We start from the raw sequence: 25,029 nt of genomic DNA, 5'->3' as shown, positions 1-25,029 counted from the left end.
TCCCTGGAGTGGTGATCCAGACCCAGGATCAGCATTCCCAGAGCAGCCATGGGGACAGCTGCAGAAAGGCACCAATGGAACAAAATACCTTGGAAAAAATCAATTCAATCAATTCCATATTCCCCATGAAAGCAGAATGTGACCCAAATGAAAAAGTGCAGAAAACCCAGGTACAGATTCCACAGAATCCCAGAATCCCAAATCCCTGGGGCTGGCACAGCCCTGCCAGGAGCCCATGCAGTGCCAGCTGTGCCCACCTTGTGCCCAGCCCAGAGCACTCAGTGCCACCTCCAGGGCACACCTGCAGGGATGGGCACTGCAAAGCTCCCTGGGCAGCCCCTGCCAAGGCCTGAGCTCCCTTTCCATGGGCAAATTGCTGCTGCTGTCCCAGCTGAGCCTGCCCTGGCCCAGCCTGAGGCCGCTCCCTCTGCTCCTGTCCCTGTTCCCTGGCAGCAGAGCCCTGGATGTCCCCTCCTGGCAGGGACTTGGGGACACTGAGGGTCCCCTGAGCCTCCTCTGAGGGGAGCTGGGAGATGAAAATGGACGGAATCAATTCCTGATTTCTTCCTGCAACCACTCCCAAAAAGTTGATATTTACCCAACAGTAACAGACATCACCCCCAGAACTGTGCAATTCCCAAGCTGAGACACAACTTCACTCCTGGAAGGTTCCTTTGGTGACAGAATTTAATTTCTCACTCTCACATTGGTGCAGTGACACAAACCCAGTGCCAAGGTCTCTCCCTGCCCAGTGCTGGGTCCAGCCCTCACCCACCTGTGCAGCTGAGGCTGGGTTGGGAGCAGGGAGTCACAGCTCCGCGGATTTTACAAATTAAGAATACACATCAGCAGATAATTAAAATGAACCTCATTTTACTCCCACTTCAGCTGCCAAGTTTCCCACAGACATCAGTTCATCCCACCCTGAAAACTTCACAACTTTGCACAAGGGAAGAATAAATTCCATAGAAAGATGATGCCAGTGGGGATATCCTTAAAAACATCATTTCTCATTAGAAAAAAATAAACAGATCTTTTCTTAAAAATAAACCAGGTCTTTCCTTACAAAATACTATTTTCTTTTATAAACATTTTGATTCGTTTTTGTAATAAATAGTTCATGAAAGTTAAATTAATTAGCATTATATATAAATATGACATTTCCTTTTTAGTGTCATAATCAGTGCCTGAATTGCTACAGCTGCTCAGGGAGCCACAGCCAGCAGTAGCAAAAGTTACGGATCATTTAATTCCTCATTTAGTGACAAGTTTCTTGTACTTCAAAAAATAAAACGATTCTGTCAAAAGTCTGTGACCCCGTGTTTGCCTGTGGGGTTTCCCTGCTGGAAAACAGCAATGAGACAAACCCAAAAGTCCAAGGGAAGAATGAGGAGGATATTGGGGCTTTTCCTGAGGCTGCTCCCACTCCTGAGTCAGTGTCCTTGAGCAGAGTCCTGAGGGAGCTCTGCTGTCCTGCTGGCCCCGTCCCCAGCCCCAGGGAGGGTCTGGGGGTGCTCTGCCACCACTGCCAACTTGTCACAAACCAGGAGCTCTGCTGTCCTGCTGTCCCCATCCCCAGCCCCTTCAGGGAGGGTTTGGGGGTGCTCTGCCACCACTGCCAGCTTGTCACAAACCAGGAGCTCTGCTGTCCTGCTGTCCCCATCCCCAGCCCCTTCAGGGAGGGTTTGGGGGTGCTCTGCCACCACTGCCAGCTTGTCACAAACCAGGAGCTCTTCTCGGGGAGGGAGAGGCTGGGGAGCACCGGGGGGTTTGCTCAGAAACTGGGAAACAAAGAGGAAACGAGCATTAGGTGTCTGCAGCTGCCCCATCCTGTTTGCTCACAAACACTGGGGTTATCAAACAACACTGGGGCTATTAAACAACACTGGGGTTATTAAACAACACTGGGGTTATTAAACAGCACTGGGGTTATTAAACAGCACTGGGGTTATTAAACAACACTGGGGTTATCAAACAACACTGGGGCTATTAAACAACACTGGGGCTATTAAACAACACTGGGGTTATCAAACAACACTGGGGCTATTGAACAACACTGGGGCTATTAAACAATAAACATTGGGACTGTTTTGCACACACCAAGTGGCTTTCCCAGGCCTTACAAGTCCCACAGGGCCAACAGTGTCACATCCTCCCTAAAATGCTGTTCCAGGCCTGGGAGCAAGATGGAAGCGCTTCTCAAGAATAACCCCAGGGCTCGGAGTCTTTTTGGGACAGAAACTTGGGAAAATCAAAGTTTTGATTGGGAACAAACAGCAAATGGTAACTGGGCTGTAGGGGAAGAGAGATTTGGCAAGAACCCTCTCCTCTGGCACTGGCAGCCATTCCCTGGCTCCTGTCCCTGCAGGCCTTGTCCCCAGTCCCTGTCCAGGTCTCCTGGAGCCCTTCAGGCCCTGCAAGGCCACCCCAGAGCCTTTCCTTCCCCAGGCTGAGCAATCGCAGCTCTCCCAGAGCTGCTCCATCCCTCTGCTCACCCCCAGACAAAACAATCCTGAACTGAATTTGGAATGGGAAACCAGCTGCTGTCAGCAGTGCTGGCCACTGCAGGTACAAAAATCTGGGCTGATCCAGCCCAGGTTCCTTCCTCAGACACTTTCCTGGAGTGAAAACTCGTGATTACACTCCTGACAGGACTTTGCTGCAGGAGAAAAAAGGAGCTGGTTTAAGTCTGAAAGGAGGCAGGAGAGACAGAGATTTCTGTTGCTCATTGGCCAAATGAGGAACTGAAGTTGACACCTGGTACTCTCTCACTTCAAAATCAACAAACCCATCCTGTTTCTGAGCCATAAAAAACTGGTGATTACAAATTACAGACCACTGACCATCAGGTGCCAGGGGAAGGAGGCAAAATAAAAGAAGCTCCAAATGTTTTGGCACTGCAAGCCTTGAAAAAACAAATGGCTCTGCTGGAAAGGCTGATTTTCACATGTTAGGCAGGAAACAAACCTCTTTCAAGTGTTCTGGGAAAATGTAGGAAGGGCAGAAAACATGTTTGATGAGTCTGTACAGATAAAAACTGGAGAAGAAACAACCGGTGACAGCTGTGCCCACGACCAGCATGGACCCCACCAGAACAGTGACAATGATCCACACAGGGGTTACACCTGCCAGAGACAAGGAAAAAAACAATTAAAACTGTCATTATTCTCTGCTGAGTGATTATTTTCATCACTTTCTCCATGGAATGCCCCAACCCTGGCAGCGCCCAAGGCCAGGTTGGAGCAGCCTGGGACAGGGGGAGTGTCCCTGCCATGGCAGGGGTGGCACTGGGTGGGATTTGAGGTCTCTCCCAGCCACCCCAGGTGGTTCCAGGGTGCCAGGTTACCATTGTGGGTTGTCTGCTCGCAGAGCTCCCTGCTCAGCTGCCCTGTCTTGTTCCACTCGGGGATCAGCGCCTGCGCTCGCACACAGTACACGGTCCATGGCTCCAGCTGGGCCAGCACCTCTGAGCTGTGCCTGGTGTCCACCTGGGCTGCCTGCAACACAAACACGGCCAAGGGAAGGGTGGGACGTCAGTGACTCAGCCGTGGGATCAGCTAAGGAACAACCAAGGAATTGCAATTACAATTAAATTACAACTGGACTGCATTGCAATTACAATTACAATTACAATTACTTACTGTACAGCCATCCACACCACTGCCCTCTGGGCCGTTTCCAGCAGCACTAACGAAGTTTCAGGCTAATGAGGGATGATAAATGAGATCTGGTGGCAGCCAGAAACTGTCACCCAACCCAATGGGATCAGCTAGGAGCACAGCTACACACAAACACCATCCAGCTGCAGAGGGAGCAAGTGGGATGGAGCAGCAGCACAAGAGGAAAAGGCCTCAGGCTGTGCCAGGGGAGTTTTAGATTAGGAAACATTTTAAAACATTTTTAAAACTCCAGGGGAGTCTTAGATTAGGGACATTAGGAAAAATTCCTTCACTGAAAAAGCTGTCGAGCCCTGGGATAGGCTGCCCAGAGAAATGGTGCAGCTCCCACCCTGGAAGTGTTAAAAATGTGTAAATGTGGCACTTGGGGACATGGGGTAGTGGTGAACACGAGTTAGTGGTGAACACGGGCTGCTGGGTTAATGGCTGGAACTGAGGGCTCTTCCAGCCTTCCCAACTGTGTGATTCTGTGAGCTGTCACCTAGGCAAAACCAAGGAAAAAAAAAAAAAGAAAAAAAGAAAATAAATCTGGGAGCTGTGAGGCGGCTGAGCAAATGAATTTGCTGTTCAGGATCAGTTCTGTCCCTGTAACTGCAGAGCATCCCTCAAGAGGAACAGGAGACTCTCCAGGCAGGTTTCAATCCTGGAGCTCCCAGGCTCTGCCTGCTGCCTCGGGGCCCCTGGGGAATGTTCCAGATGGCACCTGGAAGTGCTGAATCCTGGAGCAAGCACCCAGCTCACAATAACCTGTGAGGGTCCCCAGGCCCTGCCTGCTGCCTCGGGGCCCCTGGGGAATGTTCCAGACGGCACCTGGAAGTGCTGCAGGCACAGCCTCCAGGTGCAGCCCTGTTGCTCTGGGGAATGCACTGAGTGCACCCCAGGGCCAGGAACACCTCATCCCTCAGGAGCCTGGCAGTGGGAACCAGGGTGGGAACCAGGCCCTGACTTCTGGAACTGAATGGCAAAGCACTGAGCAGGTAACAGATACAAATCATATTACACCTGCTGGAGTCCATTCTATAAAACTGCACTGATGGACAAAGCACTCATTAGCTGGGACTGGAGCTGCTGGTCAGAGGCTTCCTGTCTGCCTGAAACAGAGGCCAAAATGCTCTAATTAATGCATTATTAATGATCTTTCTCCATGCACTGTGTTTGGAGGAGCAGAATTGCCTGTGGAAGAGGCTGGCCCTGACAGGGAGAGAGGGAACTGCAGTGGATGCAAACTGCAGAGCTGCAGGTGCCACAGGGAGTGAAAGCCTTACCCATTTTAGATATCTTTGGGGGTAAAAACCAAAGTCCCACTAAGAGGGAAAAACCACAGAGTTATAGATAATTATGGAAAGAGAAAATTCTGTCCATGCTGCTGTGTAACTACACAGCTCCTGCATTTACTCTGAGTCCCAGCTGCAGTGAACAGACTTGATTAACTGTAATTAGGAGAGGTCCATTTTTACTCCTAGAATCACAGAATCCCAGACTGGTTTGGGTTGGCAGTGACCCTAAATCCCACCCAGTGCCACGGCAGGGACACCTCCCACTGTCCCCAGTGTCCAGCCTGGCCTTGGGCACTGCCAGGGATGCAGGGGCAGCCCCAGCTGCTCTGGGCACCCTGTGCCAGGGCCTGCCCACCCTGCCAGGGAACAATTCCTCAGTGCCAAGATCCCACCCAGCCCTGCCCTCTGGCACTGGCAGCCATTCCCTGGGTGCTGTCCCTGCAGGCCTTGTCCCCAGTCCCTCTGCAGCTCTGCAGGAGCCCCTGCAGGCCCTGCCAGGGGCTCTGAGCTCTCCCTGCAGCTTCTCCTCCCCAGGTGAGCCCCCCCAGCTCTCCCAGCCGGGCTCCAGAGCCTCCAGGAGCTCCCAGGACGTTCCCAGCACGGCACTTTGCAGGAAAAGCACAGCCGCGGCTCAGGGAGTCACCGTACCCGGGAAGCAGAGGCGGGCTCCGCGTCCCTGCTGCCCTTCCTCCAGTAGAGGATCCTGTAGCGCCAGGAGCCGTAGTAGAGCCGCAGCGGCCACCGCTCCTGGCCGTGCTCCGCGAACGGGCCCGAGAGATCCACGTGCAGCGCCCCCTGCTCCGAGCGCAGCCGCACCGCGGGGGCGCCGATGGACGCTGCGGAGGAGAGGAGAGGAGAGGAGGGAAAGGGAAAGGGAGAGGGAGAGGGAAAGGGAAAGGGAGGGAAGGGAAGGGAAAGGGAAAGGGAAAGGGAAAGGGAAAAGAGAAAGGGAAAGGCAAAGGCAAAGGGAAAGGGAAAGGCAAAGGCAAAGGCAAAGGCAAAGGCAAAGGCAAAGGCAAAGGCAAAGGAAGGGAGGAGAGGAGAGGAGAGGAGAGGAGAGGAGAGGAGAGGAGAGGAGAGGAGAGGAGAGGAGAGGAGAGGAGAGACAGGGATTCAGGGAAGAGAAAAGGGGCAGGGATTTAGGGAGGAGAAGAGGGACAGGGATTTAGGGTTTTTTATGGGAAGAGAAGAAGGACAGGGATTTAGGGGTTTATTATGAGAAGAGGGACAGGGATTTAGGGAGGAGAAGAGAAGAGAAGAGAAGAGAAGAGAAGAGAAGAGAAGAGAAGAGAAGAGAAGAGAAGAGAAGAGAAGAGAAGAGAAGAGAAGAGAAGAGGAATTCAGCTTCAGCTGGACATTCAGCTGGACATTCTCACACAGCCCAAAAGTCACCTTTAAATCACGCATTAGAAAGAAGTCATTTCTTTTTCCCGGGTCAGGCATTAATGAATGCCTTCCTCACAGAACTGCTCTGGAAATGGATTTTGTTTTTGCAGCTACACATCAGGCACCAATGCAGGCCCCATTCCCACACCCTGTAAATGAACTCAGTTCCCCTTTGCCAGCTGTGGTGACTCCAGGAGAGGAAGGACCATTTCCATGGCTATCACTCACTTCTCCTTCTGGGCCAAACTGCCACAACATCTGTCTGTCCTAGGCAGACCCTCTAGAAAAGTGATTTATTGGGGCTTTTGTGGGTTTTGTGGGATCATGATCAGCTTGAAAAGTGAAAACATTTGAATTATTTCTGCCTCGTGCAATCAAGATTTCTTGGCTGAAAATTACCCTCTCTCTGTGAGACTGGGGTTTCTTTGAAGTAAGAAAAAATAGAAATTAAACTTTTTGTCTGACAAAGCAATGAATAAGGAAGTAACTGAATTTATTTAGATATACAGGAAGTCTGGCTCCTTGAAGACAACTTCTCCCTGTCTGGAAGATAGAAATGTTCCTTATTTTAAAATAAAATGATGCTTTGTTTGAAAATCTCCTCCAAAGACGTGATCAATGGCAGTGAACCTACTGTGCTTTCTGCCACTGTTACAACTAAGTTTATGTATTATGTAATTAAATTTATTTGTGTAATTAATAATAAAATATTATTAATGATAAATAGAAATGTTCTTTATTTTAAAAGAAAATGATGCTTTGTTTGAAAATCGCCTCCACAGAGGTGATCAATACTATTGACAGTGAACCTGCTCTGCTTTCTGCCAGTGTTACAACTAAGATTTTATAGTTCAATGCTGTTGGAGCCCTGGGTGCTGAGAATTCCAGACTTTCTGTGCTGCCAGGCACTGACCCCAAGAGAACACTGCACTGACCTGAGGGCCTGGAGAAGCTTCCAGAATGGAATGACAGAACTGGGATTGTGGGGGTGGAGTTTGAACAGAAGTGTGTGATATCACAGGCTGGGAAACTCAGAGTTTAAGGGTTTAGAATGTAAACATATAGAGAGAGAGCAAGATGGAGGTTTTAGGGTGAGGCTGCTCCTTCTCCTTCACCTTCTCCATGGGTTTGGGTGGTATTTTGTAATTGGACAGAAAAGTCTGCATTGCGGACTTTGAGTGATCAGTTATTGGGTTAAGAATGAAAATAATTGAGGTGTCATTTCTTAATTGGGTAGTTTAGCCTTAAAAGACCTTGTAGAGAAAGACAGTGAGCCATCTTGTACCATGTTAGTGAAATACTGCAGAACTCACTGCTGTGAGACTGTAACACAGACAAGAAAAAACAAACACCTAAGCCTGAAACACCATCTCAATCCTGACCTCAACAGAGGTACAAAACAGCAGCCAAGCCCTGGCACAACGATATTAAATGATAAAATACTCGTTATCCTCCCTCCCAGAGCAGGCAGTGTGTCACAGACATTTCTTTATAGAAATCTTTTCTTTCAGATTCGTGCATCTTCTGAGAAGCAAGGGCCCCAGAAGAGAACGTAAACAATTGTTATCAACTGCTGTAGAATGCAATAAGATGCACCTGTGATTAGTTCATGTTCCATGTGCACAACATTGAGCCAATCACAGGGCAAGCTCTCTAAAACACAGAGACAGAGAATTCTCTTGTTTTTAGATTCTTTCTAGCTATTCTTAGCTTAGCACCCTCTGCAACTTCTCTCTTTATTCTTATTAGTATAGTTATAATGTATTATATATCATATATCAATAAATCCAGCCTTCTGATCAAGAAACAAGACTCTCGTCCTTCTCTCTCACCCCAGCGACCCCCTCAGGTCGCTGCAATAGCAGTGTTTTTGGGAAGAACAGGGCACTCACTGTCGTCCATGGGCCTGAAGGGCAGGGTGACCCAGGGGGAGCGCCGCTCTCCGGCCTCGGCGCGCAGCCGCAGCGCGTAGCTGCCGTAGGGGGACAGCGAGGACACGTCGCACCGCGGCAGCCTCAGCCCTGTCCCCAGCGTCTCGAAGCTGTCCCCGGGGTAGTAGATGCTGCAGGGAGCAGAAACGGCGCGTGAGAGATGGGCAATTAGAACCGGCTAAACGGCCTTAAGGCAGCAGAGCTGTTAATGCAAGCACTTAGCACTTGTGGACACAAAAATGTACCCGGTGTGTGCAAGACTCGCACTAGGGATTTTACACCCAGCTGTAAATCCATGATGAACTTAATGATTAAATTATAAATGTAAGGATTAAAATTCTAACTTTGCAAGAAATGCCCATTTCCTGGCAGGGTCCCAAGGCTGCTCTCAGCAGGCAGGGTTCAGAGAAGCAGCAATCACTCAGGCAGTGCCAGGGCAGGGCACTGCTGTCCCACTGGGACTCTCTCAGAGCTGGCCCCAGGGTTGGCACACGAGGAAAAGCCAGGGAGAACAGGGCTGGGAAGGGACCAGGAGCTGCTTGTGGAACACAACCACAGATGGTGTGGGTTAGAGGGACCCTAAATCCCAGCCAGTGCCACCCCTGCCATGGCAGGGACGCCTCCCACTGCCCCAGGCTGCTCCCAGCCCCAGAGTCCAACCTACATGATTTAATAGACGATATTTAATATATTTTATTCTTTCTGCTTTGCACCAAAAGCCTGCCCAGAAGTGTACTGATCAAGGCTACAGAACCCAGAAACACCTATTGACTAAGCATGAAGAGAAGGCTCTGGGCAAGGCTTAGAGCTCCTGCCAGTGCCTGGAGGCGCTTCTAAAGAAAAGGGAGATTTGTATATGGGCAGAAAGTTCAGGACACAGGGAATGGCTGCCAGTGCCAGAGGGCAGGGCTGGGTGGGATCTTGGCAATGAGGAATTGTTCCCTGGCAGGGTGGGCAGGCCCTGGCACAGGGTGCCCAGAGCAGCTGGGGCTGCCCCTGCATCCCTGGCAGTGCCCAAGGCCAGGCTGGGCACTGGGGACAGTGGGAGGTGTCCCTGCCATGGCAGGGGTGGGATGGGATGGGATGGGAGATCAGGGAAGGGCACTCACTCAGCACAACCAGGTCCCTTCAGTCACAGAGGAGAGGAACCACACACAAAGCCAATAACAGCCAGTGTTAGAGTGTGTTTGTGGCTCCAAACCAAACAGGACAAGGCTGCCCTGGGTGTGAATGCCCAGGAAATGCCTCTGCCCTGTCCTCCAGCTCAGCAGAGAAGCCTCTCACAAGCTGAAATGAAGGGACAGCTCCTGGGACAGCCAAGTCCCTGAACCAAAGGCACAGAGTGTGCTCTGCAGAGGACACAGATCCCAAGCACACAGAGCTGCAGGGTGTGAGTGAAAGTCAGCCCAGCCCAGCCCAGCCCAGCCTCACCTCTTGGACTGGACAGTGTAGGTGAGGTTTCCTCTGGGGAACCTTGGTGCATCCCACTGCAAGGTGCTGTGAAGATTGACTGAAGTGATTCTCACGTTCTGGGGCTCTGGGACCATTGCAGAAACTGTGGGAGCAATCAGAACCAACATTTCAGCGTTTGCTCCAGCACTTGTCACTCATCCAAAATTTAAATGCAGCCTCTGCCTTGCCTTAGGTGCTTATTCAAAAACAGAGCCCAAATAAATTAAATTTAAATCCTGATGCCTCTCCTGCCTCCTTATGCAACAAAGCAAATTACTGGCTCCACTGACTTCCAGTAAGCGCTTGTGACACCAACATTTCTGGGGCATGACTGAGCTGGTGCTGCCCAGCACTCGGGGCATGAACTCTCCTGAGATTGTCAAACCCCAGTTTTTCTAAGCAGTGCTCCAGCAGCACTGTGGGAACAACAAGGGCGTGGGGATTGATAAACTCCAGCACCTCTGAAGGTAAGAGAGCTACTACATATAATTAAATGTAATTAAGTATCACTAACCAGCATTATTCACAAGTGACAAAACCCCAATTGTTCTCCTTTCTTGGAACTGAATCAAAGAAACCGTAAACTAGTGTAAATATCAATGAAAAGCCCATCACTGTTATGACTTAATTATTCTTACATAATTGTAGGTGTTGAGACCAAAATAGCAAAGATTCCAGCCCATTACTGCACCCCAAATGAGCAATGCAAACAAACCCTGCCAGAACAGAGCAGTGTTTAATGTCACAGGCGTCACACCTGGTGAGAGACTCTAAGATAAATAACACATTTTCCATGTCTGTGCTTCACAGAATCATCAGGGTTGGAAGAGACTTCAAGGTCACCCTGTGTGACCCCAGCAGCCCACAATCACCCCTGAGCTGTGTCCCCAGCTGCTGCACAAATGAATGAAATCCCTGTGTCAGTCACCCCCTCTGGCAGGCAAGAGTTTGAAATCTGAACCTGGCTTAAACAAAAACAGTTTCAGACTCTGGTCCTACAGTGTTACCCCTGCAACCAACAAATAAATCACAGTGCACATCACAAATACAGAAGTTCAAATCACACACTGGCTTGGGCTGGGAGGGACTTTAAAGCCACCCAGTGCCACCCCTGCCATGGCAGGGACACCTCCCACTGTCCCCAGGCTGCTCCAACCCCAGTGTCCAGCCTGGCCTGGGCACTGCCAGGGATGCAGGGATGGAATTCCATCCCAGCCTGCCCACCCTGCCAGGGAACAATTCCTCATTCCCAAGATTCCATCCAGCCCTGCCCCATGGCAGAGGCAGCCACTCCCATTTATTATCCTGGCATTCCACCCCTCGTCCAAAGTCCCTCTCATTTCTCCTGGGGCGCTGCCCCTGCTCTGAGGATGAGGTCTGAGGCAGGCATGCAAATTCCCAGGGAAAATCCCATTTCCTTGCCAGGCTCCCTTCCCTCCCAGCGCTGCCTGCCTGAGCAGCCTCCAGGTAAATTGCTTCATTGGGCACTGTGGATCCAAAGAGATCAGGAAATATTTCTGGGCTTTCAGGTTTGTGCACAGCCCTGCCAGCCCATGCAGTGCCAGCTGTGCCCACCTTGTGCCCAGCCCAGAGCACTCAGTGCCACCTCCAGGGCACACCTGCAGGGATGGGCACTGCAAAGCTCCCCGGGCAGCCCCTGCCAAGGCCTGAGCTCCCTTTCCATGGGCAAATTGCTGCTGCTGTCCCAGCTGAGCCTGCCCTGGCCCAGCCTGAGGCCGTTCCCTCTGCTCCTGTCCCTGTTCCCCGGCTGTCCCCTCTGCAGACAGTGACACGGGGCTCTCGGGCCGCGGTTTCGCCGGGATTTGCAGCGTCCCACTCCCGGCAGGACCGGCCCCGTTTCCCAGCACAGAACCGACAATGCCCGCGGTGGCCGGCCAGGCTGGTCCCGCTGTCCCCACAGGGCAGCCCCGGGGCCGCTCGGTCCCTCACAGCCCCCGCGGAGCCGCGCCGGGCTCGGGGCAGCGCGGAGGCACCGGCGCCTCAGGCGCCCCTCGCTGCCGCTCCCCATGAGGGCACCGCCGCCCGCCGTGCCCGCGGCCAGGCGGCAGCGGGAGCTCGCTCCGTCCCTCCGTCCCTCCCCGGCGGACTCACCGAGGAGCAGGAACCCGCTGCAGAGCGCGGCCCGCAGCGCGGCGGCCATGGCGGCTCCCTCAGCCGCGGCGGGGCGGCCGCGCCATGGCAGCGGGAACGGGGCCGCCCCGGCACCCCGAACCTTCCGCTTCCCCACAGGGCAGGGCGGGCACGGGGAACGCCGGGAGCCCCGGCACCCCGAACCTTCCACTTCCCCACAGGGCGGCCACTGGGAGCCTTGGCACCGCGAACCTTCCGCTTCCCCACAGGGCAGGGCGGGCACTGGGAGCCCCGGTACCCCGAGCCTTCCGCTTCCCCACAGGGCGGGCACCAGGAACACCGGCAGCCCCGGCACCGCGAACCTTCCGCTTCCCCACAGGGCAGGGCGGGCACCCCGAACCTTCCGCTTTCCCACAGGGCGGGCACGGGGAACGCCGGCACCCCGAACCTTCACCGGGCATGGCGGCGGCCCCGGGTTGCCCCTCACACATCAAGGTGGCTCACACCAATTTTAAATTGCTCATTTGGATTTTAAATGTCATAAAAATATTTTAATATGAATCAGTAATTGTACAAAATTATACAAAAATAAATACAAGAAATGTATTAATGCCTCGATCCACTCCTTTGTCGGCTGAGCGTTCCTGTCTCTGCCCCCATTTTTCCACTTGATCAGTGCTCTCTGCACAAATACAATATCCAGCCAGCAGAACAGGTTTCACAAAAATCCATTGACAGAGATAAAGAATAAAAAAATTGTAAAAGCGGTCTGGTTGGGAGACCAACCTCCCACTGCGCCAGGCTGCTTCAGCCCCAGTGCCCAGCCTGGCCTTGGGCACTGCCAGGGATGCAGGGGCAGCCCCAGCTGCTCTGGGCACCCTGTGCCAGGGCCTGCCCACCCTGCCAGGGAACAATTCCTCACTGCCAAGATCCCACCCAGCCCTGCCCTCTGGCACTGGCAGCCATTCCCTGTGCCCTGTCCCTGCAGGCCTTGGAAATTGTCTCTCCCCACCCTCACAGGGACCAATTTCTAATCCAAACTTGCCCTCTGTCAGTTTGAAGCCATTCCCTCTTGTCCTGTCCCTCCACAGCTTGTCCACAGCCCCTCCTTTGGAGCCCCTTTGGGCACAGAAGGAGCTCTAAGGTCTCTCTGGATCCTTCTCCAGACAAACACCCCCAGCTCTTTCTGCAGGATCCCACACCACAGGATGTTAATGAAAGGACAAGATCTGTGTGTTCAGCCCAGAAATAAGAGTTGGACAACACTGATTGCTATGTTATAAAGTAAAAGCAGTTCTCCCTTCTTCATCTCCTCATGTAGCCGGTTACTTGCTCTGTGTCTGAGTCCAAAGAGTCGCTTTCCTCAGAGGAAGAGGAGGAGTTTTGCCACTCGTGGAAGTCGTTAGCACAAGGTGCTCCCTGCCCACTTGCCGTGTCCTGCAGCAGCTTTGCCTGCCCACCATGAGCACAGGGCCAGTCCCCTGCATCCTCCTGGGCTGGGGCAGCAGCTGCAGGGCCGTGCCCATCCTGCTCCAGGGTGCCCAGCAGCACCGTGTGCAGGCTGATGGTGAAGCACCCGCTGTCCCCCTGGGGCTCGGGGCCGTCCCCACACAGAGGGCTCAGCAGCTCGCTCCCCGTGTCCCTGTGCCCTGCAGGGTGGCCCTGGGGCTCCTGGGGCTCAGCAGCTGGCGTGTGCCCAGCCTGGGGGCTGCTGGGCTCACAGGTGCTGCTCGCTGAGTACTGCTCTGGGCTGCTGGGGGTGGCACAGCCCCGGGGGACACTGCCCCTGCCCGGCCTGCCCCGCCTGGTGTAGTCGTGGTCACACGGGGCACCACTGTCACTGTCGTCACTGTCACTGTCGTCACTGGCACTGCCTGTGCAGCCCCTGGCCTTGCTCTTCACCTCTCTGAGGATGATCTCCACCGAGTTCAGTTCCACTGTTTCTGACACGGACACCCACGGGGAGTAGGCCAACTTCCTGATGAATGCCTGGGGAGTAAAAGGAATTAAATAATCAGCCACTTTTGCACATATGCTCACAACACCACGAAAAAAACTCCAAATAACCTCCAGCCATGAGGCTGTCAAACAAATGATTCCTTCTGTGCCACAGTTTGGGCTTTTTCTGCAGAGTTCAGGGTATCTAGGTATTCTAGGCCGACTATATGATGCTTTTATCTCCCAAATTTGCCCTAAACCAGGACAAATACAATTGTTCCTTCTTTTTCATTCCTGAGCATCACAGAACCCCTGAAAGGTTTGAGTGAGAAGGGATCTTAAAAAATCATCACAGTCCAATCCCCTGCCATGGCAGGGACACCTCCCACTGTCCCCAGTGCCCAGCCTGGCCTTGGGCACTGCCAGGGATGCAGGGGCAGCCCCAGCTGCTCTGGGCACCCTGTGCCAGGGCCTGCCCACCCTGCCAGGGTGAGCTGAGTCTTGTCATCTCCCAACTCTTGCAGTAACCTCTATCACAGCTGAGCAATTTTAACATCCTTTAGAAATTATCTTTTGAAGAATTTTCACAATTTTAACATCTCAAGCCCTGTATTCCCCCTGCACTTCAGAGGATTATTCAATATTTGAAGCATTTATCAAGTTGACAATAAAAAATAAATAAAGCTTAGATATTCCTTAGTAATGTGTTCAGCAATTGTTGGGATGTGAGTGATGACAAGGACATGATAAGCAAAGGACAGAAACATGTGGAAGAAGTCTTAGAAAAAAGTGACACCCATCTGCTCTGGGTATGTTTGAAAAAAATGGAAAATATTTGTGCTGAAAAACCCTACAGAATTAAATGTAAAAGAAATCAGAGACTCTAAAAAAAAAGAACAAGTAAAAAAAGATAAAAGAGAGAAACAAGAAATCTTGTTATTTGTGATTGAAATTTAGTGGCACAATTATTTGTGAATGAAATTATCCATTTAAATTCAATCTATGGAAATAAACTAGCTGGCTCTGGAGTGGCTCCCTCTGTGCTTGATCACAGAGAAAGTCAAAGAGAGATTATTTTATTATTATGAAACAGTGGAACAACTTCTCCTCCAGTCTCTCCTCACAGGGCAGCTTCTCCAGCCCTCTGCTTCCCCCTTGGCCCTGCTCTGGTCACACTTTTTGTGCCCTGTGGGGACCAGAACTGGGTGAAACATTCCTGGATGTTCCCCCTGAGCAGGGTGGGATGATCCTCTCTGTGAGTAACTTGTCACAGAAATAGCAAGAAGTGGTTTTGAACATTTGTTCTGAAGATCAGACAAAGCTTAACAGCCTAGAGAGCATCTTGGACTGAGGTAAACTACACTCTGTGCTGTTCCAGAACTTGTACCTAAAGCACAGGGCTGGAAATTCCAGCGGTTAAACCTCCTCTGAGAGCTGTTACATACCAGGGTCTGAGGAAGGGAGAACTTTGGGAAAATGAAACCTGCTGCATGCACACACTTCAGGACTGCAGCAATGATCAGTGCAACACAGACAGCACCTGCCACTGCAGCTTCATGGTACTCTGGAGTGAAAAAAAATCAAATAAACACACATGGAGGAAGTGTCCCACCACCACATTCCAGATCTGTCAGTCACAACAGCTATCAGGAACCCCCAATAATTTTGGTTAGAAGGGATCTGTGAAAATTAAAGTCAGAACAAGACCAAATCCCAAATTAGCTTCAGGAATTACAAAAGAAGTGACTCCATCTTTCTGCAGAGCTAGTGGAGATCTGTATGGCTCAGGGGATTGCCAAGAGACTTGTTCCCTCTGAGTGCTGGGGGTTTACATTTCACTCCTAAATACCCACAATGGTTCTCTCTGGGGATGCTTCTCTCTGCCAGTGAGGCCCTGAGGGACAGCACCCAGGGGTTGGGGATTTAGGTTGGATTTAGGGCAAAGTTCTTGCCCAGAGGGTGCTGGCACTGCCCAGGGAATGGGCACGGCCCCGAGGCTGCCACAGCTCCAGCAGCCTTTGGCCAGCGCTGCCAGGGCTGCCCAGGCTGGGCTTGGTGGGCTCTGGGCAGGGCAGGGCTGGCACTGGGGGTCCCTGGGGGTCCCTGCAGCTCAGGATATTCTGGAATTCTGTGATCATTTGTTTTTCAGGACTGAACTGTAAATGTCCCTACACCAAAGAACACAGTGCACACCCTGCCCACAGCCCCATCACCTTGCTGAGCCTCTGAGTCTGCAGTGACACATTTCCAGGGGGAGGGCACAGAATTCTTGTTCAGAGATGCAGTGACCCCCACGGACAGGCAGTAATTCCTGCTGGGATACAACTCCTCAATGACAACACTGAACACCTCTGCAGTGGTTCTCTGCCGTGGCCTCTGCCATGAAAAGCAATGGTTTGAAGTCAGTGATTGGCTGGAGGAGCCCCTGCTCCCTCCCCCTGACCTGCCCCTGCAGGGAAAGGAAGCTCAGATTCTGCTGGCCATGCTCTCTCTTTTCTTCTAAGAAATCTATTTCTCTGTTTTCTTTTGCTTTCATCCACATATTTGGTTTTGGGAGCCTGTTAACCATCAGAGCCATTTCATGCCCTCTGTGTTCCTCCCCTAAAGCACAACTATTCCCAAATTTCCCTACCTTGTGCTCTCCATCCTGTGACTTCAGGGTGATATCATAATCCAGCTCTTGATAGATATCAATTAAAGACTGCAGCTTCCCATTCTGTCTGAAGTGAGAGGCTGGCAGCTTTATGGTGACATTGAGGCAGTTTAGACAGGAAGTGACATTCACTTCTGGTGGTCCCAGAATTGCTGTTGGAAAACAAGAGAGAGGAAAAAATGATGGAAAAATACAGTTCTACCTTATCCAGGACAATTCCATTTCTGTGATGCACACAGGGCTGGCTCAGCACACTCCAGAGAGGTCACTGCTGTAAATCCACAAGGCCTTGCAACATTTAACCTCCACAGACAAACCATCATTCCCTACAGGGCCAGACTTCAAAGGAAAAGGGGTGGAAGGAAGAGGCAGAAAGGGAATAGAGGCTTTACTCCAGCTTCACAGAGATGTGATCTTTGTATCTACAAGAGATTAAAGCTGAGGTTAAAGTACAGAACAGAATCCTGGAATGGTTTGGGTTGGGAAGAACCTCAGAGCCCACCCAGTGCCACCCCTGCCATGGCAGGGACACCTCCCACTGTCCCAGGCTGCTCCAGCCCCAGTGCCCAGCCTGGCCTTGGGCACTGCCAGGGATGCAGGGGCAGCCCCAGCTGCTCTGGGAATTCCATCCCAGCCCCTGCCCACCCTGCCAGGGAACAATTCCTCATTCCCAATATCCATGTAACCCTGCTCTCCTTCAGCTAAAACCCATTCCCCCTCGTCCTGCCCTTTTTATGAAACCAACTGCAGGGACTGCAGGGCTCCTCCTCAGCATGTTCTCCTTCAGTTCTCCTTGTCCCATTCTCCCCATTCCCTCCGTGTTCCCTCACTGCTGGCCCTGCAAGGGGACACAGCAGCTGCCTCTGCTGAGCTCAGAGCAAACACCATCCCTTCATCCTCCACAGCTCTCCAGCTGCTCCTCAACATTTCTTAGCTCTGGGAGCTCAAAACTCCATTTTGAGCAGAGCCAAGGGTGAAGCCACCTCTGGCAATAAAGACAAGGGCAGATGGATTGTTTGTCCATCAATCTCTTCCCTACACCTTATGCAGACCTGGCACGATTAAACTCAACATTCACTATGTGAACACACAAATACAATGTTGCTCTTTAAGTTATATAGCTTACACAGTCAAGAGATTTTTACTTGGTGTTTGTCAATGCACAACTGTATTTTCTTGATAATTATAATGTATTTATTTCAAAACCAGAGCCTTATTCCTTTATGAGAACTACAAATCAGGACTACACATAGATGAAATACTACATACAAATAGCCACCCACACAGGCAATGTGGAGTCTTACAGCAAAGGTAACAGAACACAATTCAGGATCAGCTGCTAATGAAAACTACAAAAAGAAGAAATGCAGAGACAGAACTTACTCTCAGCGAATGGCACAAAACGCAGCAGAGAAGAATTGAGCAGCTGAGCTCCTCCAATGCTCTGAACAAACACAGAATACTCAGTATATATGGCCTTGAACTCCTCTGTCAGCTCACAGGAGAGCTGGGCAGTGCCTGAACACTGCTGAGCACTCATCCAGTCCTGGCTCCTGCAGGAAAGAGCAAGAGTCTCACTCCTCTGATGTGAGAAGGCATGGCAGTGTGAGGAGAGCATCTCAAGGGAAAAAAACTCAGAAAAACTAAGAAAAAAACCAAGAAAAACAGAGAAAACCTCAGCCTTATTATTTTCAGTGATCCCTGATGCTGGCAAAGCCCTGCCAGCCCATGCAGTGCCAGCTGTGCCCACCTTGTCCCCAGCCCAGAGCACTCAGTGCCACCTCCAGGGGACACCTGCAGGGATGGGCACTGCAAAGCTCCCTCCTTTTTGGGTCAATAACCATTAAAAGCAGAATTTGTGCCTTATTTTGTGTGACTTGCCTGTAGTCTTTGTAGAGCACGTTGTAGGATGCTGGCACAGCTGGGTCATGTTCTGCCTGCCAGGACAAAACGTGCTGGAAATTGTGGGAGTCCATCTGGAGGTTGTAAGGAAGCCCCTTTCTCTCTAGAAAGGAAAAAATAACAAAAAAAAAAACCCCAACAAACAACTCTGAGCTTTGCAACCATTCTAATAAATAAACAAAGCCATTTAGAGCAGCTCAAGATTTGCCCCAAAAAGCAGCCACAGGGGAGAGCTCAGCACAGCAGACACAGCAATGCAAAGCACTGTGCACATGTGCACATTTCTCCAAAGAGCATGAAGTTCCAAATGATGATTGGTGAGGACGTGCAAGCTATGAAATGTGTTAGGAAAAGCATTTTAGAGATGGTAACACTCTTACCAGGCAGGCTGCAAACAGCTGCAGACAGAAAGGTGAGGCACACTGGAAAGTGAAACTCTGTATTAATGCTCTGGTGTATCCATCCACAGCACCTGACTTGTATTGTAATTACTCATTTGCAACAATTGGTTCATACCCAGCACTCCCTGGGGGAACTGCTACTTTCTTTCACACCTTCCTACACTTTCCCACCCTTTCCCCGCTCCTCCAGAGCCTGGGAGAAGTGTCCATGAACCTGGGACTCCAAGGAGGAGCTGCTTCCTGGATCCCTCCCTGTGAGGTTCAGGATTCAGGGTCAGCAAAACCACCCGAGGTGTTCTCATCAAATCATCTCTCAGAAGACTCTGACTATTTCAGACACCTTTTCAAGCCACCTCAAGAATTTTAGGGCTGATCTGGGAAAATATTCCATTGTTGCTTGACTGATCCTCACAGACCCCAGCAGGGTTTGGGTTGGAAGGGACCTTAAAGAGCACCCAGTGCCACCCCTGCCATGGCAGGGACTCCTCCCACCGTGCCAGGCTGCTGCCAGCTGGCCTTGGGCACTGCCAGGGACCCAGGGGCAGCCCCAGCTTCCCTGGGCAATCCTGCATTCCAGAGGTTCCTCCATGTTCCTGCAGAACCTCCCCAGGAGCCTGTGACCCACCCTGGCTCTCACTGCATCCAGGATTCTTTTCCTTGATTAACCCAGCTTCTCATCATTCCCATCTTTTCCACACAGTGCTTCCAAACACTTGAAGTTTTGTTCTGACTCCTCTAATTTTCTTTTTTCTCAAGACCCTTCAGCCTCCCTTTTGCTTTGAGTGCAATAAAAAGAAACTTCCTGTTCTTGTTTTAAGGCATTTTTGTGGTCATGCCTCTGACTCAGAAGATGCTGACTCCCACACCCAGTTGGCCAAAGCAGTCACTGCTTTAATTCCAAACACATTTCTGTTTTACATGAATTCCATGGGAAAATCTGGACAGTTCCTTCCTTATCTTCCCTAAAGCTCTCTTTTGTCTCAACCTGTTGTGATAAAAAGATGTGCCACAGTCAGCATGACTGTGAAAAGAGAAATCTGGGCCTTGAATTAGAGAATTTAAACAATCTTTATGTAGATCCACAAATCACGGGTTTAACTGGAGCTAAATGTAGAACAATGGATTTCTTACCAGCTAGGAAATCACCTATTTGGAAAAAAAGTCCAGTGGGGATAAATCAAGCAATATTTTAATTATTATTATCTGAACACAAGCTCAGATTCATAATGAATTGTGTCTGCTGAATTGCTGCTGCATTCCAGTGAGCATTATTTGATTTTTCAATGCTTCTTCTCCATCCAAACCAAATTCCTTTCAGTCCAGAGCTCAAACTGCCTCTGAACTTTGTTTCAACAAACAAGTTCAGCAAAGGAAGTTGAACAGTTGCAAAACTGTTTGTTCTGCACTCTTACAAAGAAGACACAGCCAAGATAAATATCTGAGAACGAGTAACTGGGAACGTTCAGCCTGCGGAAACAGGGATGGTCTGCAATCTGCATGGGGAATCCTCTGTAGCATCTTCGAGAGCCTACCACCCTGGCAGTGTCCCAGGCCAGGCTGGGCACTGGGGCTGGGACAGGGGAGGTGTCCCTGCCATGGCAGGGGTGGCACTGGGTGGGATTTAAGGTCCCTCCCAACCCAAACCAGTCTGGGGTTCTGGGATGATGATCTGACCCTTTTTACAGAATTAAAGGACCCTAACCTAACAAATCCCCTTCTCATAACAAGTACAGCTCAGCCAAATTGAGCTGGTTTCACCTGCTGATGCAGAAACTGAGGAGTGCCGGAAAAACTCAGATTAAAAAATAAAAACCCTCACATGTACCTGAGAGCTCCTGGGCATGCAGGGAGGCAGAACCACGGGATGGAATGGCCTGGAAGGGACCTAAAGCCCACTCTGGGGCCAGAGTCACCAGTTCAGGCATGGAGGAATCAGGCATGAATCCCAGACTGGTTTGGGCTGGCAGTGACCCTAAAGGTTATCCATTCCCACCCTGCCATGGCAGGGACACCTCCCACTGTCCCCAGTGCCCAGCCTGGCCTCGGGCACTGCCAGGGATGCAGGGGCAGCCCCAGCTGCTCTGGGCACCCTGTGCCAGGGAACTATTCCTCATTGCTAAGATCCCACCCAGCCCTGCCCTCTGGCACTGGCAGCCATTCCCTGGGTGCTGTCCCTGCAGGCCTTGTCCCCAGTCCCTCTGCAGCTCTGCTGGAGCCCCTGCAGGCCCTGCCAGGGGCTCTGAGCTCTCCCTGCAGCTTTCCCTTCCCCTGGTTGAGCATTCCCAGCTCTCCAGCCTGGCTCCAGCCCTGCTCATGGTTTATGCACAGAACGGAGCAGGCAGGGGTAACAGCACAGATCCTTACTCTGGGAATTACTCCAGGGAGGTTCCACAATACCATGATGGTCTCTCACTTCATTAACTCAGCAGGATAATTAATGAATTAACGACCCCCCTGCATGCTGCTCTCTACCACAAAGGTTCAGGACTTACCAAGCTGACAGAGAGGCATTGGCACATCCATTGGGGTTCTCATGGACATTAACAAACAAACCTCTCTGCTTGCAAAAGGAACAATTTGCTTCTGCTCCTACAAGCACATGAAAAACAAGCACATTTTACTAAATGATCACAGTAAATTACCTAGTAAATCACTTTTAACTAACCCAAGGTTTCTGTACAGAATTGTTTTACCCTCTCCAGTGGCTGAGGGAGGGCAGTGGTACTGAAAGAGTTACTGGGGGAGAGCACTGATCTTTATCATTTAATGGCAATTTTGGTCCATTTCCATGGCAACAGCACTTCCCTTTTTTCACATGGAATGGGCTCCTACCACTTCAAATAAAGCAGAAACCACTGTATAATTATTTATATTAACTTTGCATTTAGATAGTATCTGAAAATTCAACACCACTCACTCCAACTTCATTAATACAATGAAAACAAATTTTGCTTGGCTTTGTTTGAAATAAACTCATCACCATTGTAGGAATTGTTTCCAAAAAGGGAAAAGATCAACAGAGCACTTAGAAAAAAATTAATTATAAAGAAGTTATGAAGCTTGTTACAACTTTTTATTGCATAAGGTCTATTAAAATAATCCTTCTCTCCACTGTTATTTTGTACTGTATTTAACATGCCCATAACATTAATATCCACAGGATGTGGTTTTGAGTTAGCTGGGCAAAGGTGTATCTGTTTCTAAAGAATCTTCCCCCCAGGTTTAACAAAAATTAACTGCTTTTTAATTTAACACTATTTGCAAATACAACTGGAATTATTTTTCTACAAAACAACCAGCTTAAAATCATGCTAGAGCACACTCTATATATGAATATATTAATATATTAACATATAACCCTGTATATTCATATATTAACACAGGATAGTGTGTTATATTCATATAATATTACTATACATATATACATAATATTATATATACATATAATATTATTATATAGTATATATATTCATATAATATTAATATATTAACACAGGAACTAAACCCTTTATCTGAGAAGTCAATCTCCCAGTGCTCAGAGTGTAGGAAGGCACTGGGTAAGTGTTAGGAACTCGGATCTGTGCAAGTGACAGTCCCACAGCCCCAGGGGATGCTCTCCTCCCCTCACTGGGCTCATTCATTCCAGCAGAATTCATTCCAAAGAGCAGCTGCACCTGCAGGCTGGGACCTTCCAGAGAGTTCCCTTCAGGAGCAGCCTTGGGCACCTGCATTCCCTTGGTAAATGGTTTCCTTTCCCTGATAACCCCTCAGCTCCCCCAGGCCCTGTCTGAAGCACTCCCTGCCCACGGGGATGTGCTGTGTGTACCTGGGATCCTGGCTGGCCATGCTGCAGGGATAACACTGGCAATAATCCCACTCTGGGAACCACACCAGGCTCCTGGCTGCCTCTGGCTGCTGAGCAAAGGAGGCTCCCACATGGGGCACGCTCAGGGCCAGGTTACTTCTTCAGCACCTTCCACTGCCTGGGAAAATGGGATAAAATGTGCTCATCTCCAGGATTCTAAAGCTGGATGTCCTCTGCAGAACTACCACTGCCAGGGAGATTCCAGGGGAAAACCATTTCTGTCAGAACTCTGGTGAGCTTTTGTTGGTCCTCCTCTTCAGAGCTGCATCAATCCCTGTGGAGAAGCCATGGAGAGCAGTGAGTGCAGCAGTGAGTGCAGCCTCATGTCACTCTCTGACTCATAAAATCATGGAATCACAAAAGGTTTGGGCTGGAGGGACCCCAAATCCCACCCAGTGCCACCCCTGCCACGGCAGGGACACCTCCCACTGTCCCCAGTGCCCAGCCTGGCCTTGGGCACTGCCAGGGATGCAGGGGCAGCCCCAGCTGCTCTGGGCACCCTGTGCCAGGGCCTGCCCACCCTGCCAGGGAACAATTCCTCATGGCCAAGATCCCACCCAGCCCTGCCCTCTGGCACTGGCAGCCATTCCCTGGGTGCTGTCCCTGCAGGCCTTGTCCCCAGTCCCTCTGCAGCTCTGCTGGAGCCCCTGCAGGCCCTGCCAGGGGCTCTGAGCTCTCCCTGCAGCTTCTTCTCTAAAGGAATCACTTTAGTGGCTCTCAGGTTCAGGCTGGATGGGGTTATATTTGCTTCTTTTCTTCAGAAAAGAAAAAAAAAAAAAAACAAACAGCTTTGAGATTTTGAAAGTCAGTGGCTCATATTTCAGAAAAGCTCTCCCCCAATTCTCTGAAAGAAGCAGATGGTCTATTTACTTACATAAATCAGCTTAGGGGAACACTGAGAGAAGCAGAGATGCTCACGGACAGCAGGGAAGTCTGCAGAGGAACATTCTGAGCCTGCACAGGGAGCTCTGAGCCCACCCAGCCCAGCCCTGCCCAGGCAGGGTCAGGGCAGCAGGGACACAGGAACGTGCCCAGGGGGTTTGCGATGTCTCCAGAGACTCTAGCCCCTCCCTGGGCAGCTGTTCCAGGGCTCTGCCCCTCCAGGGAAGGAAGTTCTGCCTCAGGCTGGGCTGCAATTGATGTGTTTTAGTCCCTGCACATTGCTCCTTGTCCTGCCACTGGCACCACTGAGCAGAGTCTGGCACCATCCTGACACCCCTAGTGCTCTGTAAAATCCTAAATCCACCCGGGCCAGGGAACCACACTGCGCCTGTAGCATTATTCCCACCCTCGACTACTGGGAGACTTTGGATAAACCGCTTCTAAGGACATGGAAATCACTTAACCTAATAACCCACAGCCATTACCAACAGCCCTCATCCCACGGGCTGCCACAGTGCTGGGGAGGAGACACCCCAGGCTGGACCAGGGCAGGCTCAGCTGGGACAGCAGCAGCAATTTGCCCATGGAAAGGGAGCTCAGGCCTTGGCAGGGGCTGCCCAGGGAGCTTTGCAGTGCCCATCCCTGCAGGTGTGCCCTGGAGGTGGCACTGAGTGCTCTGGGCTGGGCACAAGGTGGGCACAGCTGGCACTGCATGGGCTGGCAGGGCTGTGCCAGCCCCAGGGGTTTGGGACACAGCAAACCACGCCTGGGACAAGGGGGCGCTGCGAGAGCCCTCGGCAGCCGCTGCTCCTCCAGCCACCAGCCCCTGGTGCGATCCCCACACCAAACCCTCCCCAGGCACCTCCCGGGCCATGGCCGGGGCCAATGCAGCGAGCGGGACGCTGCCAAGGGCCAACCCGGCGGGGTTTCGGGGCTCCGTGTGCGGTTCAGGCGGCTCCCCATGGGCCCGAGCCCCACACGGCTCCAGCAGAGCCCCCCAGGAATGCCCGGGCAGGGCCCAGACCGCTGCCCTCAGCCGGGGGAAGGAGCGCGCCCCGCTCCCCTCAGGGATCCGCTCCATTGGCACCGCAGGCCGCGCCCGGGGGCAGCGGGGGGACACGGCACCGCACACACCCACGCCTGCCAGCCCTACCTCGCGGCGGGGAACGCCCAGGGGCTCCGCTGCGGCTCCTCATCGCTGCTGACCGCGTCTATCGCCCTTTATCAATGCGACCGACGCCCATCGATCCCAGCGTTACCACCCGCTCCATCGCATAGCGGAAAATGGCGGCGCGGACGGCGGGGTGTTAGCCACGCCCACACACAGACCACGCCCATAAGTGACAAGACCACGCCCCTACACAGGCAAACCACGCCCCAATCACTCACAAACCACGCCTCCATCTCACGAAGCCCCGCCCCTTCCCCTCAGGCCCCGCCCAGCGGCGCCTTGGCGGCGCTTCCTGAGGGCGCCGCTCGCTCCCCGCACCCGCGGAAAGGCATTTGCTGCCTTTAGTTCGGTTCCTGCCTTTATTTCCGTTCCTGCCTTTATTTCCGTTCCTCCCTTTATTTCT

At 51.5% G+C, this 25,029-nt stretch overlaps 3 protein-coding genes across 4 annotated transcripts in view; all 3 read right to left on the bottom strand.

The window, feature by feature from the left end:
• The window catches only part of CRYZL1 (crystallin zeta like 1), a 286,566-nt gene that overhangs the window by 223,381 nt on the left and 38,156 nt on the right, over nt 1-25,029 (bottom strand). The window lies entirely within an intron of this gene.
• Nucleotides 857-12,044, bottom strand: IL10RB (interleukin 10 receptor subunit beta). The gene is made up of 7 exons (XM_054293789.1): nt 11,836-12,044; nt 9,703-9,826; nt 8,233-8,402; nt 5,603-5,790; nt 3,347-3,497; nt 2,968-3,125; nt 857-1,781 (listed from the first exon to the last, which is right to left on the bottom strand). The coding sequence occupies exons 1-7, from the start codon at nt 11,882-11,884 to the stop codon at nt 1,434-1,436; spliced, it is 1,188 nt and encodes a 395-aa protein (XP_054149764.1). The 5' UTR covers nt 11,885-12,044; the 3' UTR covers nt 857-1,433.
• On the bottom strand, nt 12,360-24,722 carry IFNAR2 (interferon alpha and beta receptor subunit 2). 2 transcript variants are annotated; one of them, XM_054293774.1, is made up of 10 exons: nt 24,609-24,722; nt 22,535-22,847; nt 21,201-21,297; nt 18,688-18,729; nt 18,287-18,410; nt 17,789-17,958; nt 16,385-16,557; nt 15,966-16,128; nt 15,198-15,316; nt 12,360-13,803 (listed from the first exon to the last, which is right to left on the bottom strand). In XM_054293774.1, the coding sequence occupies exons 3-10, from the start codon at nt 21,247-21,249 to the stop codon at nt 13,120-13,122; spliced, it is 1,524 nt and encodes a 507-aa protein (XP_054149749.1). In that variant the 5' UTR covers nt 21,250-21,297; nt 22,535-22,847; nt 24,609-24,722; the 3' UTR covers nt 12,360-13,119. The 2 variants fall into 2 exon arrangements, with proteins under 2 accessions (XP_054149749.1, XP_054149750.1); XM_054293775.1 differs by lacking the exons at nt 21,201-21,297; nt 22,535-22,847; nt 24,609-24,722 and adding an exon at nt 19,334-20,143 and having other exon boundaries at nt 18,688-18,755.

This window comes from Melozone crissalis, unplaced genomic scaffold (assembly GCF_028551555.1).
Source record: "Melozone crissalis strain CALT ecotype California unplaced genomic scaffold, PUWL_Pcris_2 ptg000187l_1, whole genome shotgun sequence".
Taxonomy (NCBI): domain Eukaryota; kingdom Metazoa; phylum Chordata; class Aves; order Passeriformes; family Passerellidae; genus Melozone; species Melozone crissalis.
Note: the sequence above shows the minus strand (reverse complement) of the source record. Positions and strands in the feature narration are given on the sequence as shown.

Coding starts and splice junctions, on each gene's coding strand:
- IL10RB (XM_054293789.1), bottom strand. CDS start 11,884: ATGGCCGCCGCGCTGCGGGCCGCGCTCTGCAGCGGGTTCCTGCTCCTC. Junction 5,791..8,232: donor CTTCAGGCCCATGGACGACA/GTGAGTGCCCTG, acceptor TCTCCTCCGCAG/CGTCCATCGGCGCCCCCGCG. Junction 3,498..5,602: donor AGCCCGCCTCTGCTTCCCGG/GTACGGTGACTC, acceptor TTTGTGTTGCAG/GCAGCCCAGGTGGACACCAG.
- IFNAR2 (XM_054293774.1), bottom strand. CDS start 21,249: ATGTCCATGAGAACCCCAATGGATGTGCCAATGCCTCTCTGTCAGCTT. Junction 18,411..18,687: donor AGCTGTTTGCAGCCTGCCTG/GTAAGAGTGTTA, acceptor TTTCCTTTCTAG/AGAGAAAGGGGCTTCCTTAC. Junction 13,804..15,197: donor TCTCCCTTCCTCAGACCCTG/GTATGTAACAGC, acceptor TTTACTCCCCAG/GCATTCATCAGGAAGTTGGC.